The sequence below is a fragment of the Marmota flaviventris genome, chromosome 20, assembly GCF_047511675.1.
Source record: "Marmota flaviventris isolate mMarFla1 chromosome 20, mMarFla1.hap1, whole genome shotgun sequence".
In the NCBI taxonomy this organism is placed as follows: domain Eukaryota; kingdom Metazoa; phylum Chordata; class Mammalia; order Rodentia; family Sciuridae; genus Marmota; species Marmota flaviventris.
The window spans coordinates 14,355,532-14,377,760 of record NC_092517.1 but is presented as its reverse complement, the minus strand read 5'-3'; the positions used below and the strand labels follow the sequence as shown (position 1 = coordinate 14,377,760).

General features: G+C 34.8%; 1 protein-coding gene across 13 annotated transcripts in view; it reads right to left on the bottom strand.

The window, feature by feature from the left end:
• Positions 1-22,229, bottom strand: part of Setd5 (SET domain containing 5) — a 123,835-nt gene that overhangs the window by 91,809 nt on the left and 9,797 nt on the right. For 8 of the 13 annotated variants that reach the window (XM_071605905.1, XM_071605906.1, XM_071605904.1 and 5 more), the window contains exon 1: positions 254-340. Coding sequence is in view for 3 of the 13 variants with exons in the window: in XM_071605897.1 (XP_071461998.1) it covers positions 254-324 (71 nt within the window). In the remaining 10 variants the exon portion in view is untranslated. Of the gene's footprint in view, positions 1-253; positions 441-3,665; positions 3,726-22,229 lie in introns of those variants that run through there. The other 5 variants (XM_071605897.1, XM_027931991.2, XM_027931992.3 and 2 more) reach the window with 3 other exon arrangements.

Genomic DNA, 22,229 nt, shown 5'->3' with positions numbered 1-22,229 from the left:
AACGCAATCACTACTTTGCAACTTTGATTCTATTAATTATTCACCCCCAAATCCTTCCCTAAAAGCTCCTTTCCTCCCCCTTCTAATTCCTTTTTCCTCCAGCTTCTAGGGGAGAAAAGGGCAAGGTCTAATGTCATTTATAGTGGGATACACTTTGGTTAAGAAAATAATACATAGATCTTATTAACTACCATAAGAAAACTGTCTCCATACAAACTGGTAGTGTACCTATTATCTAGGAAGTAGCACTTACTCTGATCCAGCAGCCATATCTGAGTAGGATGTATCTGGTGTGGTGACTCCCAGAGGGATTGCAATGCTCATGACGTCAAACACAGCAGAAAATGGAAATCAAGGGATCCAATTAATGGAGACTGACCACTCTGAGAGTGGGGGTGAGCTCCAGAGCCTCAGCCAACATGTTATGGACATGAGGAATCCTGCCACAGGAAAGAAAAATATCTTGTAACTAGGTAGTTCATTAAATTTACCCTAAATGCTATTAAACATTTTTATATTGTTTTGATAAGGCCCCCAGCAGTGCAGGATCTAACAAATAAGTTTTAAGAAATAGGATGGTTATTACAAATGCGCTAGTTTAAATAAAATAAACTCTATAAAAAATTCAAGGTCTTCACTTAAACTGTGCGCCACAAATAAACAAAGTTTTACAGATAGAAAAGATCAACTTGTTTGTATTTGATTGGATACAGTTGTTTCTTCCTGCATTCTTTTGTCACAGAACACTTTCTTCCTTCTTTCAAATCATTTTTATTCTAACTGTAATTTGGGAGGAAGATACAATTATCTTAAGGACTGTATTTGGAAGATAATATACACTGCTAGATATAAATAAAAACATAAACCATGGGGAAGGCTATGCATGTATGAATGCAGAGAATAAATGGGAAATCTATATACTTTTGGTTCAGTTTTGCTGAGAACTTAAAATTGTTGAAAAGAGAGTGTGTGTATGTGTGTATATATATCTTCTGTCCATCTCTCAAGGGGCAGCACAAAAAAACTATAACTACAAATAATATTGTTTCATGACAGAGATTAGAAAATTGTGTATGAAAAAGGACTGAAGGCTTGGTGACCACAAACCAGTGGAATTTGGGAGGAGAAAGATTTTCAAACTTCTGAAGAGAAAAAAGGGAAAAAAAGTATAGTAAGAGATTTGGAAGTATGGTACAAAAGGGGAAATTTGTACTATTTTACATTAGTGGCTTTATATCAATGTATAAAACAATTAAAAGGACAAAACCACAGAAGCATTTTATGGAGGAAAGTCAATGTGAATGTAGAAGATCAAGGTTAACAAGGATTTTTATAAAAAAGACTACATATCGATTCATGACAAATAAGAAGAAAAGCTAAACAATTATTAATACCCCCAAAAACACAGGAATAAAAAGTACATGACTCTGAATGAATCCAGGGGGTTAACTCAGATTTTCAATGGTAAGTTGATCTGAGATGTCTAAATCTTATTTTGATTGACCTGAATACAAAATCTGACTATGAATGAGGTAAAGATTTTTCAGAACACATGAAGATAACGTTACTTTTGAGCCATTAGTTTAGAATGCTAGAATAGTTAGCTACAAACCAAGAAGTTTTCCCTGGCCCATAGGATATCAAAAAGCTGGCTCTCACCAATGAATCCATGCCTCCCCAGGTGTTGCAATATACATGTACCCAACTGGAGATAACAATGCTAGATTGGGAATTGAAATGCAAAGGAGGTCAAGTTTTTCTATCTATTGTTTCCTATGGTTCACAATAGAAAAGTTACTTATTTACTTTTTGCCTTTGGGCCAGGCTTACACATCTAAACAGATTATGGCTGCATATCCTCTAAGCCACTGGGAAACTGAAATGAAATCTGCAATGTCAAAACAGAGACCACTTACCAAAAGGGCACAGTTTGGTTATAATTCTAAAAAGAAAAAAAAAAGCAAGGCCCAAAATTGCCTTACCACATAACCAGAATAGAGTCTAATAATGATCGCACCACCCCCCTTGACCACTAAAAGGAATCTGAATCGTGTTATATTTTCTGAAAAGGACATTAAAAAAAGGGAGGGGTTACTCAACACGACTTGGGGGGGGGACCCTCTGGCATAGTCATTATTATCGTATGCCTATAAAAAAAAGGGGGGGGACAATTTATAAACCTAGACAGAGGTTTTTTTCTGACATTAATTTTAAAGAGACATACTAAAAGAAAGAGTTAATTCACCTAATATTTCCTCCAGGAATAAATAATGATTTCTACATTCCCTAAAGAAATCCTAACACAGTGATTAAAAAAAAAAAAAAAATACACACACACACACACACACACAGTTGTAGTTGGACACAATACCTTTGTTTTATTTATTTATTAGCACGAGCTATGCAAGTGATCTACCACTAAGTCATAACCCCAGCCCCAACACAGTGACTTCTGATAGGTGATAAGTAACTTTAAAAAACATTAAGTGGGGCTGGGATTGTGGTTCAGCGGTAGAACCTATCACATGCAAGGCCCTGGGTTCGATCCTCAGCACCACACAAAAATAAAATAAAGATATTATGTCCAACTACAACTAAAAAATAAATATATAAAAAAAAACATTAAGTGAATTTCTTTCATTTTCCTTTTGTCTAGTTTTATATGATCCTTCCTCCACTAGCTTGACCAACTCATTCCAAATAATGCTTTCATAATAACAAGGCTTAATTCAAATTCTGATAACTACTTCAAATTTCTCTTATGTAACAATGAAAATAGCTGGGCATGGGGGGCCATGCCTGTAATCCCAGCAGCTCAAGAGGCTGAGGCAGGAGGATCATGAGTTCAAAGCCAGTTTGAGCAAAAATCAAAGCACTTAAGCAACTCAGTGAGACCTTGTCTCTAAATAAAACACAAAGCAGGGTTGGGCTTAGTGGTAGAGTGCCCCTGAGTTCAATCTCTAGTACCAAAAAAAAAAAAAAAAAAGAAGAAAGAAACCAAACTAAACCGAACCAAAACAAAAAAAACTACTGAAAATAGTTCCTTCTCTATTTAATTAGGTAAAATGCAGGTATTAAAATACTCACTGAAGAGGCTACCGAAGTAGCAGCTCAGTGGTAGAGTGCTTGCTTAGAATGTGTGAGACACTGGGTTCGATCCTCAGCACCACATATAAATAAATAAATAAATAAAGGCACTGTGCCCATCTACCACTAAAAATAATAATAACAATGATAAAAAGCTCACTGAAGGCCTTCTAAAAGATGATCTAGATGCAATAATACTCTAGTTTTTATATACCAATACAACTGACTCCTGCTGTAGTTTATCAAGCTCAGCAGTCATAGCAATTATTAATCTATAAACATATAATTTAGAGATGTGTACTGGAGAGAGCGGTTAAAAATTAACTGTCTCTAGGTGGAACAATTTCAAGATACGTTTTACTTGTTACTCTGTCTCTTACTACCAGAACATAAACTGTGTGGATAAGAATTTTTGTCTATTTCATCAGACCGTATTTCCAATTGCCAAAACCCAACTGACATATAAAGAAGGTTCAAGAGATATTTCATGAGCAAATTAAAAACACCATTATTGTATCATGATGTCGGCATTCATTACATGCAAGAAATAAAACAAATTAATAATTTGGGTCAGTCACCTTTATATAGACCTCTGAATATGAAGTCCCCCCAAATTATCTGCCAGTAGCTCTGAAGACCTAGAAAAAGTTGAGACACAAATTAGCATAGGAAGAAATAACACGAATGAACAGAGAATGGAATTCTACAGACATATTAATGATAATTTTGTTTCATTTCTGTATAACATTTCCTCTGGTTTTGTTTACCATCCATTTTATCCAATAATACATTTTTTTGTCCTTTAACCTGCATAACCCATTTTCCTGTAAAACCAGACACTAAATAAAGGGCGGTGAAGGAAATTAACTGTATTTAAGCAGTGATAAACACTTAATATGTCATTAGCTAATCTTTCTGTTTCCTTCAAATTAGAATTCTCTCCCATTTCCCAAGGGATTGTCTCTCTCCTCTGCTGACCCAGTCCACTCAAGAAGCTTTTTTAAAAAAAAAACTGTCAAATTTACTCTCCAGCCAGATGAGAGACTAAAAACACCTATTAAGTTTTTTGGGGGGCAGGGGTAGGGTGGGGAGAGAAGTACTGGGGATTGAACTCAGGGTACTTGACCACTGAGCCCCAGCCCCAGCCCTATTTTGTATTTTATTTAGAGACAGGATCTCACTCAGTTGCTTAGCACCTTGCTGTTGGCTGAGGCTGGTTTTGAACTCATGATCATCCTGCCTCAGCCTCCTGGCATTACAAGTGTGTGCCACTGTGCGCGGCCACCTATTAAGTTTTAAGTTCATATTATCCTTTACTTTCCTCTCATTCCATTCCATCTATCCTACAGAAAAGAGTGACAAAAGGGAGTCAGTTGTATGTGTAAAGAATGCCATGATGGAAACATGCTGAAAAATGGAGCTTTAATTAATATTCCCAAAGGGAAGGAAAATAGATGAGCCAGATTTTGGGGGTGGGGGGCCGGCGGCGACAAAGATCAGTATTCCTTAAAATTTCAGTGTTTTCTCCAAAACATAAAGTTTAACATTAGCCAGAATGAGTTATTAAAACCTGAAATACTAATTATCATAAACATGAAAAAAGCTTTCACTGTACTCCAGTTACCAAGCAATAGAGCAATTTACTTTATTTATGTTGATATTTTATGGATTTGATTTTTTTAAATAAATCATTCTTTTAAGAGCATACTCAGGAAGAAGTAGACTCCTTTAGCAATAGTAAACAAGAGAAAGGACAAGAGGGGAAAGAGAAATGATTGTATAGTAGCAGAAAAATTAATGCATCAGAATTTCAATTTCTTATCTGTTAATTAATAATTAGTGCAAAAACACTAATAAGTTCTTGGATTCATAAACAGAACTAGCCTGTCCTAGTAATGACTACTGTTTTAAGTAGTTACCATCTACATGCAGCTTCTAGGGAAGAGAATGTTAAATAGAACATGCCAGAAGTGGTTGATAATTACCCTGTCTTTTTAATTGGGTTCAGAAATGACCAGTAATTTCCTTATTATCATGGTAGTCTCTTTTCTATAAGATTTGCTGAAAGCCCAAGACCAATACAATCTGTCTGGTCACCTTCACAGAAGACAAACAAAAGTGTTTTAACAACAATTCCAACAGAGATTTCAGAAGAAAAATTGCATCAGACAGGTGAGCCGGAAGCAGCTGGGAGACAAGAGTCCAATAAACAGCCAATCCAATGAAAGAAATTCAGAACAAGTCTGCTTCAGTAATCCTGTGAAGAGGACTGGCAGGAAGAGGAGTGCCGCTTCAGAAAAAGAACAGGCCTCATATGCTTCAGACAGTCTTTGTACTGAGGCTGTGGACCTTGGCCATTATCCCAGAAATGATGCAATCCTGATGAACAAGATCTGCTGCCAGAGAAACAATTGTTAACAGCCTATGCAGACAGCAACTCAGCCAAGGAGCAATTTCTGATCAGCTCTCTCCATAAACCATGAGAACGCCAAATCTCTTCCTCAATTGCAGTCTCCGATGAAACATAAGTGAATATTTTTTCATATCTATAAGAACAAGTAATTTCTCAAAATGTCCTTTTCTTTTTAATTCCTTTGGCTTTGTAATATGTATCTACTTTTCACTTAAAACAAAACACTGAGCATTTTTACTTTTATATACTGTAATTTGTCAAACATTAACAGTAAGGTTATTACATACAAAATTTACACTTAACAGTCCTCACTCTCATAAGAAAAATCTTTTGGGAGGTAGTAGCTTCTCTAAAGTGTGCCACTGAAACCTAGCACTCAATTATGAGATTTCAAAATAAAGACAAATATACACACTAATTCTGATATCAGAGAGGTACATTTCATAAATTTGAAATTATATGGAATTCAACGTTAAATATCTTATTAGAGGAAAAAGAAGAAAATGTATTCTTTCTTAGGTTGACACAAAAAGCTGATTACGCAACATCATCTCACAATGCTATTCACAATGACTGAGGAGCAACAATATTACAATATCACTTCTGATCTTACAAGGTCAATATTTTTTTTTCATTTTGTTAACCACAATTTAGTTAAAAAAATATCCCCAATTAAAAAATCTCCAGGGCTGGAGCTCCAGTAGAAACACTTGCCTAATGCATGCAAGGCCCTGAACTGCAAAAAATAAATAAATGAGTAAGCAAAAATCCTCCCTTGAATTCTTATTTCTAGGCCTGTTTTCCAGTTTTGATATAAGGTTTTTCACATTATATTGTTACAAGGCATTTTTTCTTACTTCTTAAAGACCCTACATGTAGCAAATCTCACTTTGGTTGTAGCCTGAAGCTACAACCAACCAAAATTCACTTCTGAAACCAACAGCCTTTAAATTGAGATTTAACAATAATACAAGCATCTAAGACATGTCCTGAAATAAATGCATTCAGTCCAATGGACTATCCCTATATCTGGGACTATTAAATAGCAAAATTAATAGATACATATAAGAGCTTTAAAATAGATCTTGAATAGGCCAATAAATAAATAAAATTTCCTCATGAAGAAAAAAAAATCATAAAAAATTCAACTGGGGTCAAAAGGCAGTCATTAATTTTAAGATTAAATTTTTGAACCTAGGCTGACATTGTGGCTCAGTGGTAGAGCACCCACCTAGCATGTGCGAGGCCCTGGGTTCGATCCTCAGCACCACATAAAAATAAATAAATAAAATAAAGGGATTATGTCCAACTACAACTAAAAAATAAATATTAAAAAAATTTTTGAACCTGATTATTCAAAATTCTGCTATACATGTAAACCTGAATATTTTCTTAAATAACTTCTATGCTGCTTAGTATTTTCTTAAATACTTCAGTTCCTCTTTTGGATAATTTTGTAAAACAGTAAAAAGGAGAATGGGGAAAGAATATTAGGAATTTTTCTGAATGATGATTTTTTTACCATCAATTTTAAAATCATAGCTCAAAATGCAATAAATATTTAATTGCATTTTTACCTACATGATATCTTGTTTGAGAAGTAAACATAAATATATGTGGCAAGTGCACATATTATATAGTCTATATGCTCAATCTGAACTTGGAGGTAGGAAAAACTCCACAGTTGTATCATAATATATAGCTTTTTAGCCTGGGAGAAGTGTTATTCCAAGTGTCTTACGCAATTTATGTAATGTCTATCATCGCAGTTTTCTCATCTGTACAACAAAAGAATAACAGTCCGGCTGCCTCATATGTGCACATGGGCTAGCATTTGTAGCAAATAAAAATTTAAATGGCTTTGTCTCTTTTAAGTGTGTGAAGAAAGAGGAGCTGCTCATAACCTGAATATAGCTAAAAATGATTTTCACTCTTCTCTACTCTTCTCCAACAGCATGAATTTAATTTTGCTAGAGCAGACAATGTGGGAAATATGAGAACAAAAACAAAACAAAATGACATAAAAGAGAGAGAAAGGTAATAAGCATTAAGAGATGCAGTAAAAAAGTTCATGCAACTGATATAATATTAAGTTAGGCTTACAATCTGAAGCAAGTGAATGCAGGTGAAAGATCTAGGAGTTCAGGGCTGAAGAGAAAAAGAAGAAAAAACAATGACTGGGGTAAACATTAAGAGTCCAAAGAAGCATCATGACTTAGTAAGGTAGAGCCAATATACATTTTTTTGTTGCCTCCCACCTCTTCTCTCCTATACAAACAGTTTATCCTTTGGTTTCTTTGCTTGAATTATACTCTAGGGGCTACTGGGCTTGCATAATAAACCAAGGTCTATAAAAACTCTGGAGTTTACTAGCATAGAATATAATTAAAAGTCAATTAAAATAAAAACTCACTTTATTCCATAGTAAGAATTTCTTCCTCAATGAAAAATTTCATTTGTAATGAATATCACGGAGACTAAGTCATACATAGTAGTACTTGGAAGAGACAGGGGGAATGCTGGTAGTGTTAAGACTATGTACAAGTAACAGAACTAAATACTATGATTTTAAATATTTACTGCTAAACTAATCAATAATGCTTAGACTCTTTGTATGCTTAACAAGAATCAGGAAGAAATCTTCTAATTATCAAATACAGATGATTCTCTTGAAGAATTTAGTTTTTTAAAATTGTTAACAAGCTAAGAATACACATCCTGTGTTCTTAGGCTCAGAGTATGCTTTGAGATGGACGCAATAGCTTTATTTTATTCATTTATTTTTATGTAGTGCTGATGATTGAGCCCGGGGCCTCACACGTGCTAGGCAAGTGCTCTACCACTGAGCCACAACTCCAGCCCCTTTGGAGACTTCTTACCAGGAATGTACCCCACTAGGTAGGAAGAGAACCCTCATACCTCTCTACACTTGGTTGCCTCTGAATTTAAACCTTTTTTGTTTTCAAACCCTGAAATGAAGATCACTTTTACTTACAAAGGTGATTATGTACATTCATAGGGCATTAATATCCATTATACTTTCACAAGTTTAGGCAAAGGCTTCCAGAGTTTGAGAGTTTTGAGTATAATTCATTATTTTATGGATGAAGAAAGAGAATAGAGAAAGATTAACTTGTGGGGTTGGGGGTGCAGGTCAGTAGGAGGGCATTTGCTTATTAGCATGTGTTAAAAAAAAGATTTAACTTGTAAGAAAGTTAAGACGATTTTTATGTTTAAACTTTACTAAAGCAATTACTACTTACCTTTGATAATATCTGAATTAAAACTAATTGTTTTTATTTCTTGGTGCTGTTAGATAAACTTAAAATTCCTGGCTCTCCTTAGGTAACTTTGAATTGTTGTTGCTGTTTTTTGTTTGTGGTACTGTGGATTGAACCCAGGGATACTTTGCCACTGAGCTACATTCCTAGCTCTCTTTATTTTTTATTCTGAAATAGGGTCTTGCTAAGTTGCTGAGGCTGGCCTTGAACTTGTGATCTTTCTGTCTCAGTCTCCCTAGTGACTGGGATTATAGGCTGCGCCACTGTGCCTGGCACCTTGAGTTTACATTATGTAGATTTGCCTTTTAAAATTCATCTTTCCTTTACATTGTTTTAATGCAATTATTTTTCTTTTTGAAATTAAAGAGCCCTTCAGGTGACTGTACACTTAACTCAGAACTGGAAACCACTGGTTCCCAGTTGAAAATGCATTAGCTCTGTGTGTTTTCCTTGTGTGCTGTGTGGATTTGTCCACTTCAGCCTTTCATATAGGGTTTATAGAGAACAGATTTGCCATGTTGAAAAAAAATAAAAGAATGATTTTCTAAAAAAAAAAAAAAAATCCTTCCTTCCTTCATTCATTCAACAAACATGAAATAACTACTATGCATGTAAAAACTATGTTAATTGCTATTTTAAGATGTTTCTTCTATCCAAAGTAGGAGAGGGTAGGCAATTTGAAAACTCTTTAGGTTTGCCTATGTGCCAAGTACTGCATTTTTATAACCATGAAGGTGAAAAAAATAAAAACCATAAAATGTGTTTCTATAACTGAGCAGATTTTTTCCACCCAGAAACCCTAACCCACTCCACGGTTTACCAGTGTAAGAGTCAAAAACAAATTCTTTTCTAAATCTCTTATGCTGTTTCGACAAAGCTCACTGCTAACTGGTCTCCTGGAAATTTGTATAAACAATGAAGGCAAAGGGGAAAAAAATTCTTCAAAATACAGAAGAATCTGACCACACATGTTCTGTGATTCTTGGCAGATCAAGTGGCAAAGAAAACAGCAGTAAAGAAACGTAACGCTGGGCTGGGGTTGTGGCTCAGTGGCAGAGCGCTTGCCTAGCATGTGTGAGGCACTGGGTTCGAACCTCAACACCACATATTAAAAAAAAAAAAAAAAAAGTAAAGGTCTATCAACAACCAAAAAACATTAAAAAAAAAAGGAAACATAACACTTAATTCTGATATGCTCAATAACCGCCCCCTGCATGGCTGCATCAATATTAAATTACTTATAATTAATTTGTTGGGCTGGGGATTGTGACTCAGTGGTAGAGTGCTTGCCTAGAATGTGTGAGGCACTGGGTTTGATTCTCAGCACTGCATATAAATAAATGAATAAAATAAAGGTCCATATATAACAAATGTGAAAACACCAATATTCTAGGCATTTGCAGGTAAATGGAGTTAGAGAAGATAATGCTAAGTGAAATTAGCCAATCCCAAAAAAACAAATGCTGAATGTTTTCTTTGATATAAAGAGACTGATTCATAGTGGGATAGAGAGCGGGAGCATGGGAGGAATAGACAAACTCTAGGTAGGACAGAGGGGTTGGAGCAGAAGGGAGGAGACACGGGGTTATTAATGATGGTGGAATGTGATGGACATTATCATCCAAAGTGCAGGTATGAAGACGCAAATTGGTGTGAATACACTGTGTATACAACCAGAGGTATGAAAAATTGTCCTATATATGTGCAATAAGAATTGTAATGCATTCGGGGCTGGGGTTGTAGCTCAGTGGTTGAGCACTTGCCTCCCATGTGTGAGGCACTGGGTTCAATCCTTAGCACCACATAAAAAAATTAATAAATAAAATAAAGATATTGTATCCATTTACAACTAAAAAAGTAAAAAAAGAATTGTGATGCATTCCACTGTCACATATAAGTAATAAATAAATAATTTTTTAAAAAACAACAACATTCTAAGAACAAAAAGCAGAAATGAAATTCTTGAGTAGCTCCCAAGAAAAAAGTAACCTCACTGGTTCTATAACCTGCTTTTAAAATTTAAGCAATATTTTAAACATCTTTGTATAAATATGTACAGATCTTCTCCTCCTTAAATTATGCCAAAGTATTCTCTTCTATCAATTCTCTGCAAGTGGATGTTTGAACTGTTTCTAATTTTCCATAATATACAGAGTGCTATATTAAACATCCAGGCATTTACCTTTTGTGTGTGTGTGTGTGTGTGTGTGTGTGTGTGTGTGTGTGGTGCTAGGGAACCTACCCAGAACCTCATGCATGCTAGGCAAGTGCCCTACCATTGAGCTATACCTCTATCTCCTATCCTTTTCTTTATTCATATGCACAAACATTTCTTTTTCATTTTGCGCACAAACATTTCTTTTTTGTTTTGTGCGTAAACACTTCTTGAGGATAAATTTCTGTAAGTGCAATCACTACAATGGCATAAACATGTTTATTAGTACCAATGAAACTAACCACCAGAAAGTTAAAACCATTTTAATTTTCATAAACAATTCAGTTCTTGATTGATAAGGGAAGGCTAAATTTTATAAGGTCTAAAATAATCTCAATTCTAACTTTCCTTGTACAGTTTTTTTTTTCCTCAAAGGTCCTCTGCATTCTAAAAGAAAACCCTGAAATGAAAATTAACTGTAAATTCAACAATTATGTGACTCACCTCTCGCCCCCAACTTCAATGCTGGGGATCAAGCACAGGCCCTCACACATGCCAGCAAGCATTCAACCACTGAGCCATATCCCCAGCCCCATGATTCACTCTTTAAAATTTTTTAAAAATTGTAGATGGTCACAATATCTTTATGTGGTGCTGAGGATGGAACCAAGTGCCTCACACATTCGAGGCAAGCATCTACCACTGAGCTATGGCCCCAGCCCCCATGATTCACTTTTAAAGACTAATGCTAACTGACTAGGGCACTGTGGTACATGCCTATAATTCCAGTAACTCAGGAGGCTGAGGCACGAGTAATATCAAATTCGAGGCCAGCCTCAACAACTTTAGCTAGACCCTGTCTTCAAAATAAAAAGGACTGGGGATATAACTCAGTGGTAGAGCACCCCTGGGTTCAGACCTCAGTTTTTTTCCCCCTTAATTTTGTTGGGATCTTCAAAATAAAGTTAGATGAAGCAATATTTCAGAAACAAAGTCTTTTCTTATAGTTGAGATAACTTATAATTCTTTTAATAGAATGCAACCAGCTCTAAATTTCTTCCAGTAATGAAAAAACAAATTATGCCAGCCATCTGTAATCTAGCTGGCATCTGTAGAATTCTGACTGAAAAAGCAAGCAAACTAGAAGATTTAAGCTCTTCGTTTCCAAACAGATTATTAAGACTCTGTTCTAGTGTTTCTGCCATAGGGGTATAAAATATGCTTCAATTTTAATCACCTCTGGAAAGAGAAGAAACCCAGAAACTATAAGAAGCTTATCTGTACTGATTAAAGGACACAGTCAAAATATTGACCTAATTTTTACCTTGCCATAAATTCATTTAACATACTCCTCTATGACACCTGACACTTCCCTGGTTCAAATTCATGTTCTGGCCAAAAGGATTTGTGTTGGGGGGAATCCTCCTTTTTGTTGTGCTGGCTCTAGCACCTGAATGAAAAACCTGCATACAGAACTACTTTCCTTTGAAGTGTTTCACAATTTGTCTTAAAACAATCCATTCACCAACAATTCTCAACTTCTTGTAATGATTTCAAGGTTGCACTTTATCAGTGAACTGGTCTCACTCCTTCAGATTCTCAACCTTCCAATCTACTTTACATTCTTCTACCTTAACCCTTTTAGAACATATCTTTGACTGTTATCATTCCACTCTCAGAAGTCTACAATGGCTCCCTTAGTACTTATTGAGTTAGTTCAAACTCCTCTGCTTAAATGAAACAAGACCTTCTTTGTTAGTTATTAACGTGTTTCTTGTCCTTTAAAATTTTGTTCACAGTATTCATCCTGCTGGATGTGTTTCCACCATCTTAAAAAAACAAAACAAACTTTTGTATTATAAAAAATTTCAAACAATTATAAAACTCCAGACAACTCTGCAACCAACTCTATGTTCTCTACGTTTAACCAACAATTAACTCCATGGCCAGGCTCATACAAGCCGCCCCCCCACCCACCCACTGCCCGAATTATTTTACAGCAAATTTCAAAATATCAGTTGTGTATATCACATCATTCTTTTGCAAAAGTTCAGATGGATTACAAAACCACACAATTTGCTGAGTAATGTTTAGTGTGATGATTATACACTTAACTGTTATTTAAGTCCAGTTATTGAAAAATAGGACCAAATCACCATCAATGCAAATACACAACCCTATACAATCTATTACCCAAGTAAATCACCATAAATTGTTTTGATAATGTGACTAAATTTACAATACTTCTAATTTAAAAAGTAACAATAAACAAGTTAAACACTGATATACATTTAAGTTTTGCCTAAGCAAAAGTAGTCCATATTTACTCAAACAGGTTATTGAGTACCATGCAATTTTTTGAATGGTGAGCACATTATTTTCCTAGAAGCCCATGAAAATAGATATCTGAACTAGCTAGTGGCTTGTAGTCACCCAAGACCTTCAACAGTTCCAATCATCCAAGCAACAAAAATATTTAATTTAGGACTGCAAAAATTTCTCAGAACTTAATATAAAAAAATGACCTTAAAGCTTTGATACATCTGTATTTGGGACTCATGTCAATAATTAATACTTAAATTAGCCCCAGGAGACTGATAAAACATTTTTTTGTTGTTGTTAATAAATACAAGTGGCAGAGTAAGTTGCTTCAAATTCTTATACAAAACATAAACATAACCACATATCATGTTAAATTTTCCCTTTGATTTTACTGTTTTCTAGAATCACCTCTGTTGGCATTCTGGTCATAGCAGATTTTGAACCTAGGCAATGCCAGAAATCTAGCACTGAATTGGCAGAGTAAAACACAAAGTATTCTAAGATTTCTATCCATGATCTATTTTCTTTTTTCATTAAAACACCTATTTATTAACTCATTTTTTCCTGAACGAAATATTTTCAAGTGTTGAATATGACTGTTTCTGAACACTTAGTAACCAATGTAAAAACACAGACTTAAATTCCATGCTCCAGATTCTATCAAATGCCTGATAGACCACCATTAATAACTAAAAAGCAGTGGATTCCAATATTTTTTTGGAAAACGAATTTTTTTTCAAGTGTAAACAATTCTACCTGTTGATTAGAAAACCACTTAAAAAGTATTTTATGGAAAACTAAATATTTCTGCAGAGGATTCTTTTATTTTATATCTTTAAAGATCATTAACAATTTATAGGTTGGTAAATATATCAAACAACACTAAGGGCAACAAAAGGGGAAACAAAGATGATCCCTGCCTCAGAAGGTGCCCCACCATTGACATACTGGGTCTAGTGACAAGCCACCATGAAACTCTTCTGTAAAAGCAATGTCTAAAAAAAAAAAAAAAATTACATGACCAATGAAGTTAGGATTTCTTAAGAATCCACCAAGATTCATGATTGCTTTTAACATTTAAAATTCCAACTCTTTCCCAACTCTGTATATGAAAACAAGAAGAAAACCCCATTAGTCTTTCATTTGTTCTTGTACCAATATTCCAAGATTAATCCTGGGTGTAAACTGGCTTTTTATTGTTTTCCTAACAGATTTCAGACTTAAAATACTTCTTAGCTATTATGTGAGCACACACACACACCTGTGAATTTCTACCAGACTTGCTTTGGTGAATTGCTCAAAGGAGACAATATTTGCTTTATCTTGGCAATCAGCCTGCTACATTACAAAGGTACTACCTTAGAAACCACTCCTTATTCTCCTGAAATACAAATTCTTTTAGGAACTCTTTCCTAACTTCTAGATCTGTTATTAGTGCTTTCCTTTTTTCACTTCCTTTAAAAATATCTGAACTTATCAAGGACAATGGAGTGTGCATCAATACCAAGTCTATACAAGTAAACTAAGTAGGACTCAATTTCTAGTAGTAAAATAATTTGAATTTCCAAAATAGAAGCTTAATTCACAAATCATTTCTTTGATTAAAACAACAACAACAACAAACTGGGGCTGGGGTTGTGGCTCAGTGGTAGAACGCTCGTCTAGCATGTGTTAGGCACTGGGTTTGATCCTCAGCGCCACAAATAAATAAACAAAATAAAGGTCCACTGACAATTTCATATATATGAATGAACAAAACAAACAAAAACTGCTTTCACAGGTGGGCTTCGTAGTGGTTTGATGTTTGTCCCAAAAGATCAAAGCCAGTCATTTTTTGGGTCAATGAAGAATTAAATTGACTCTGGTACTTGTTGCTATTTTAGGAACCAAATCCTAGGATAAATGCAGTTTTTATCTTTTTGTACTGAGGATTGAACCCACAGTTTCCCACTGAACTATATCCCTTGTCCTTTTTTGAGGTCTTCCTAAATTGCTGAGGCTGTCCTCAAATTTGTGATCGTCCTCACTCTCCCAAATCTCTTGGATTACAGGTACACCCCACCCTACCAGCTGGATGGATACTTGTGGTCCTTAACGATGTTAAGATCTGATAGACTATAAACCATTTCTTCAGAAAAATACAGAGAAAAAATCTGATGTGAGACTTTTAGGAATTTTTAAGTTTCTGCTCTATATTCATTCCTCAACTACAGTCAATCTGGGATTAAAGGAGACTCCAAAGTGACAAAATGGTAAAGTATGAGTTCTTGGAAGAGGCCGAACTATTTCAAAAGTTACAATCACTCTACTAAGGAACAACCCCCAATAATGTACCATCATTTCCTTCTTTATCCACATCCTAGGATCAAAAGGCCCTTGTTAGGCAAAGAATCCTGAAGAAAAAAAAAAGAGCAAAACTACAGGGGGGTAGCAATATCCAAAGTCAAGAGCAGAGGAAAGGACAGATTTTATCAGTAGAGTTTGTAAAAGATTCCAGAAATATGGTAGGAGATATGGTATAATAAAAAGATCCTGGAATCAGCCAGATTTGGTTTACCATATGATTCAATTTGTTTATACTGTAAACCACCTAAGAGCACTGTACTGAGAATTAAGCAAGATAATGTTCATAAAAGAACCTAGCAAAATATTCAGCACATTGCAGACTCTCAATTTTGGTATACTGCATTAGAGTAAGAGGGAGAAACAGAATAGAAGCCATGATGAAGGCAGGAACTACTTTCCTGCTTCCAAGGCAATCATATCAAGTATAGAAGAGGAATCTATAGTTGGACTCCTGTAACAACTGGCTACTAAAAGTAGTTACTAGCTGCAGAATAATATCCTTACTCAAGTGTTTGGTTAATTTTCTTAGGTAAATCTTTACCATTTGGGTATTGATCTGACATGTTTATAATCTTTTCAAATATTCAACCATTTCATGAAACGAAATCTATTGTAAGCTACACATAATAATTTGCTTTCTCAACCTTCTGGCCAGGAGTGCTTTCCAAAATCTGCATAGGCTTTTAAAAAATATTAAAATTTAAAAGTCATTATGTATCTTTGCAGCCTATTCTATTTTTCACTATAAATATTATGTGATGGTCAGGAGAGCAAATGGGCGTAGAGGGAAAGCAGTACCAAAAAGAGACACAGAAACATCTGGTTATATTCACCACTACAGAGGTCTCCTTTATCAGGACCCACCACAGTCACATCTATGAATATTTTTGTTTTAAATTTACAGTTTTTTATTATAAAAACTTTCAAACCAATACAAAAGTAAAATTATATAGAGAATTCCATTTAATTATTATCACCGTTTCAACAGTTGATCTTGCTTCATTTATTACCTCCTTTCCATTCTAAAGTAAATCCCAAACCTTTCATTTCATCTATAAATACTTCACCATATCTTTAAAACATATATATTTTTTTAAAAAAAGAAATGTGCATTTTAGATCCAGGCTTTTTTGGGGGGAGAGGGGGAGTCTAGTCCACCATTTTGTCCATTGCTACACCTCCTATTCCCATATCTAAAATACCATCATCCAACCTGAATTCATTTTAGCACTACTCAATCTCACTCTAATCTCAAAGTATTATAAAAAACAAAAACTTGAATTCACGAGCAATCTGGTCTTATACAGCTTTATCTGAAGGCACTAAAAAAAGCAGATGCTAGGGCTGGGGTGATAGCTCAGTAATAGAGCACTTGCCTACATGTGTGAGGCACTGGGTTCGATTCTCAGCACCACATATAAATAAAATAAAGGACCATCAACAACTAAAATATATATAGTTTAAAAAAAGAAAAGGCAGGGGCTGGGGTTGTGGCTCAGTGATAGAACGCAAGACTTGTGCTGTGAGGCACTGGGTTCGATCCTCAGTACCACATACAAATAAAGGTATTATGTCCATCTACAACTAAAAAAATATTTTAAAAAAAAGAAAGAAAAGGCAGATGTCAAAATTAGAAAATTAAAATAAATTCTATAACTGGTTAATATACATGAAACTATTTAAAATAATATAATTTCTAAAGTTTGAAGAATGAAAAGGAGCTTTGTTTCCTTAAAGTTCCTTTCTCTATTAAATTTTTAAATGTGATTACATTTATATTATAAGCACTGGCATATTTATAGTCTGAGGCCTCAAACAAATTTCAGTTAAATAACAATTACCCTTTGTTAATAATTAGTTCTTTTCATATAACCCATGGAGTCATGAAAATCAGCTGCTGTTTACAGCATCTGGACATTATTTATTCTAAGTAAGATTCATATAGAATTTAGAAGAGTAATCAAATATTCATAACAATAATATCAACCACCAAAATAAGTTAACCTTTACTGGATGTTTATTTTGTAACAGTAACTGTTTCCTCAATCCATTTCCATGCACTAGCTTATATAATGCCCATAACTATTTTACTAGGAAGGTACTAATTCCTATTAAGTCAAAGAATTAAACTTGGCAAGAAACTTGAGTAAGAAAAGCAGAGCTAGAATATGAACCAAGATCTATCCAATTCCAGAACACTCACATTCTTATTAATCACTATTTTTTCACCATTTGACATATCCTGATTCAGTATTTTTATCCTATACTACACTGCTGAAATATGGTATTGTAATTTTAAGATGTTGGGCTGGGGATGTGGCTCAAGCGGTAGTGCGCCCGCCTGGCATGCGTGCGGCCCGGGTTCGATCCTCAGCACCACATACAAACAAAGATGTTGTGTCCGCCGATAATTAAAAAATATTAAAAAAAAAAAAAAAAAAAAAGATGTTATAGCTAGGGGTTGGGGTTGTAGCTCAGTGGTAGAGACCTTGCCTAGCAGATGTGAAACACTGGGTTCAATCCTCAGCACCACATAAAATAAATAAAATAAAGGTATTGTGTCCATCTACCACTAAAAATATTTTTTTTTAAAAAAAAGATGTTACAGTTAGCAAGAATAAGGCAAATTTAATGGATTCATGAGTTTAAAAGATCTAGCTCAGTGCAGTGGCACATGGCTGTAATTCCAGTTACTAGAGAGGCTGAAGCGGAGGATCCCAATGGTAGACAATGGTAGAGCCCACCTGGGTTGAATCCCAGTACTGCAAACAAACAAAAATATTTTAAAATATTTAACTTTGTATTTAAAGCTTATAAAATCAAGTAGTTTGATGCAGGATTGGGTGACACATGCCTGCAATCCCAGTTACTTTAAAGGCTGAAATTGGAGGATCCAAGTTTTAGGTCAACCTAGGCAATTAATTCAGCAAGACCCTGTCTCAAAAATGAAAAAGCCAGGACTGGGCTTGTGGTTCAGTGATAGCACATTTGCCTAGTATGTTTGAGATGGGTTCGATTCTCAGCACCACATATAAACAAACATTTGTTTATTTTATTTTACTTAAAATAAAGGTCCATCGACAACTAAAAAAAATATTTAAAAAATTAAAAAGGCTGGGCTCACTGGTAAAGCACCCCTGGGTTCAATACCCAGTACCACCAAAAAACAAAACCAAAATCAAGTATCTTAAATTTTACATGACAAAATAAGAGATGACATTCTTTCTTTTCTTTGCAACAGTAATCCTCCAGACTCAGCCTCCCCAGCTGCTGGGATTACAGGCAAGATCCACTGCTACCAGCTGGATGACATCCTTTCTAAATAACATCTAAATTAAGGTGAATTATTCAAGAAATATTAGCTGATAAACTATATTAAAAGTAGTACCAGTTTGCCAGGTATGCCTAAAAACAGGAGAGAAATATAATCTAGCATTTCGAGAGAGAATTTACTGGAGAAAGGAGTTTCTTATCTCAAATTTATATTTAAATCAAGACATTCTGTTTCCTAAAAATGAATTTTAAAAACCCATGTTCCTCTTTCACGGAACAAAGATACCAGTTACTGAAAAATCCAGGAAGACATAGTTTTAAGTAAACTAATTTAAATGTTTCTTGTGTTAGAAGTATGACAAAATATCATTTTGAATATTCAAGAGGAATTTGTAAATCTTACACATAGGAGAGGGAGAGAACAAGGTGGAAGAAATCAGGAAAGCAGCTAGATTTTTCTGACCACATCCAGTTTTGTAAATTGCACTTAGTAATGATTTAAGTATTTTACATAATTGCAAAACAAAAAGTAGTCCCTGAAAAATCTGAAAGTACAAGGAAACAAATTACTCTTGTTGTATATCAAGCTGGTGGCAAAAACACAGAGAACCATTCCAAGTGATTTCAAAACACTGTAATTTGACTGAGTATCTCTTAAGGGATTTACCCTAAGGGCAAAAATAAATAAAAACAAAATTAAAAAAAAAAAACCAAAACACTTTTCAATAATCACATTGACCTACCATTCTAAACTGTTTGAGTGTATTGTGGCACGAAGAAAACTTACATTGGTGTTAGTGGAAACCAGGATTTGGGGGCATAGGAAAAGGGAGAAACATCAGTTTACTTAAACATTATGTACTACTGAATTTGAAATCGAAGTTATCAAGTACTAACAAATGAAATTTTAAAAATGAAAGAAAACATTTTTAATGCTCAGACCATTGAAAAGGTCTAGAAACAAGTACCGATCCAAGAGCAATGAACATTCCTAGTACACAGACTGTGGTCCGTAGGCACCATTTCTCATTAAAAGAAACTAGGAATTTTTGCAGAAATAGTTGGTTTCAGGTTTGGGGTAGAATATGTACAAAATGATCCTGGAACATCTTGCTATACTAGAGAGCAAGGAAACAAACAAGGGAAGAGACATATTAAGAATGAATTGAAAGGACTTAAGATCCAACAGCCAAAGGCAGGACAATCTGAATGTCAAAAATAGTAACAGCAGAGATTATAACATATCAAACATGTTTAAACCATGAGTACACAATAATACTTCACAGATCACCTTTGGAGCTTGCTGAATTACTGATTCATTATTTTGAAAACTGGTAAATAGAATGGGGTAGGGAGTAGAAGACAAGCACTTATCTTGCCTTCTGTAGTCAAATAATATGTGAATATTCCAGAAAATAAATGTAGAAGAGATAATATCACCACATTTTTGGGGTGGGGTGTTGGGGGTAGTACCAGGGATTGAACTCAGGGGTACTCGACCACTGAGCTACATCCCCAGCCCTATTTTGTATTTTATTTAGAGACAGGATCTCACTGAGTTGCTTAGCACCTCTCTGTTGCTGAGGATGGCTTTGAACTCACTATCCCGTCTCAGCCTCCGGAGCTGCTGAGATTACAGGCATGTACCACCACAGTCGGCAATATATCACCACTTTGCAAGCATAAAAGAAAAAATGGATCTAGGCAGTGATCCTGATAGTGTGGTTTGAGAATCCTGAAGTCTTCCTCTAGATTCTTTCTGGTGATATGTGACCTCATTCCTTTTAACTATATTATCTGTACAAGGCCAGATTTTGTTCATAGTTTTTAACCAAAACAACTTAATCACAACATATTAGAGGCAGAAGCAGTTATGGAAAAGGCAGCTGTCTTCGATCGAGTCTGATACTAAAGAGATTTGCAAAGATGTAAAACAATACTACTTAAAAAAAAAAAAAAAACTTGGAGAGCTGGGGTTGTAGCTTTCATGCTTGCTTGCCTAGCATGTGTGACACACTGGGTTTGATCCTCAGCACCACATGAAAATAAATTTTAAAAAAAAGGTATTGTGTCTATCTACAACTAAAAAGAATTAAAAAAAAAAAACCCTTGGAAATAGTTTTCATCTTCAAATCTACACAGATAAAACCCACACAAACAAAAGCTCTAACATCACATAGACAGGTACACGCTATAAAACTCAATGGAAGTACACAAATACTATTATACAGTATGCTTGTAACCTATCTAGTCACTAATTTACAGGAAGTATAGGCAAGAGAGGTCATCTAAAACTGGACCCTATTAAATGACACTCTAATCTTTAAAATCTGAAGAGTAGGAACTCTACAAAACCATAAATTTCTTAGGCAAGCATGCTACACACAAACACACACACACACGAAGAAAGCTTAAAGACTCAAAACTTAACAATTATCTGAAATGTATATAGCCTTTATCTTAACCAAGTGGATTTATTGGGGGTGGGGGGTTGGAATGCTGACTCCAGAGCCTCATGTATTAAGCATATGTACTAGTCCTAAATATATAGCCAGGCCTCAAATATATTTTAAACTAATAGTTTAATAAAATCCAAAGGAAGTGTTTTTATTCTATTTGAAATTTTTCATAATGAAAATTTAAAAATGAATCAAATCTGTATCAATTTCTTCCCATACAGTTAACTAAAAGGAGAAAGAAAAGGCATTCTAAAAATTACTCATTTGGAAATGGGGGTTCATAGAGACCAAGAGATAAATCATAGCACAGAGGAGACTCCAGAATCTGAACTCCTTCATGAAGAAAACTGGATTGTTAGGTGGAGACTAAAAGTTCCATGACGACCTATAATTAAGGTAAGCATATAATTTATGGTCCAAACTGGGACATATTTTAAGAGTGAAAGGGGTGCTATTACTAATTATGCTAAAGTAGCAGGCATAAACCAGGACTATTCCAGGGAAACTAAGACACTATCTATAAAAAATTGTTCTTAAAAATCATTTTCACCAAAGATATCCAACTTATTGTGAAACAGAATTAAGAGAAAACTCGCAAAACAGAATTGACAAAAAATTTGACTTTCCATCTCTCTTGTCACAGTTATTCCAATAATAATAATAATAATATATATATATATATATATATATATATATATATATATATATACACACATACATACATATAAAATAAATGTTTTGAGGGTAGGATGTCTACTTCTTGCTCAGTGTACTATGCAAACTTCCAGTCATTTCTTTTCATACCAACAGTTCATGATAAACTCTAAGAGGAAGGTTACACCTACCCAGAGTCTCACTTATCTAAAAATACATGTCTTCCCAGGGGACTCCAC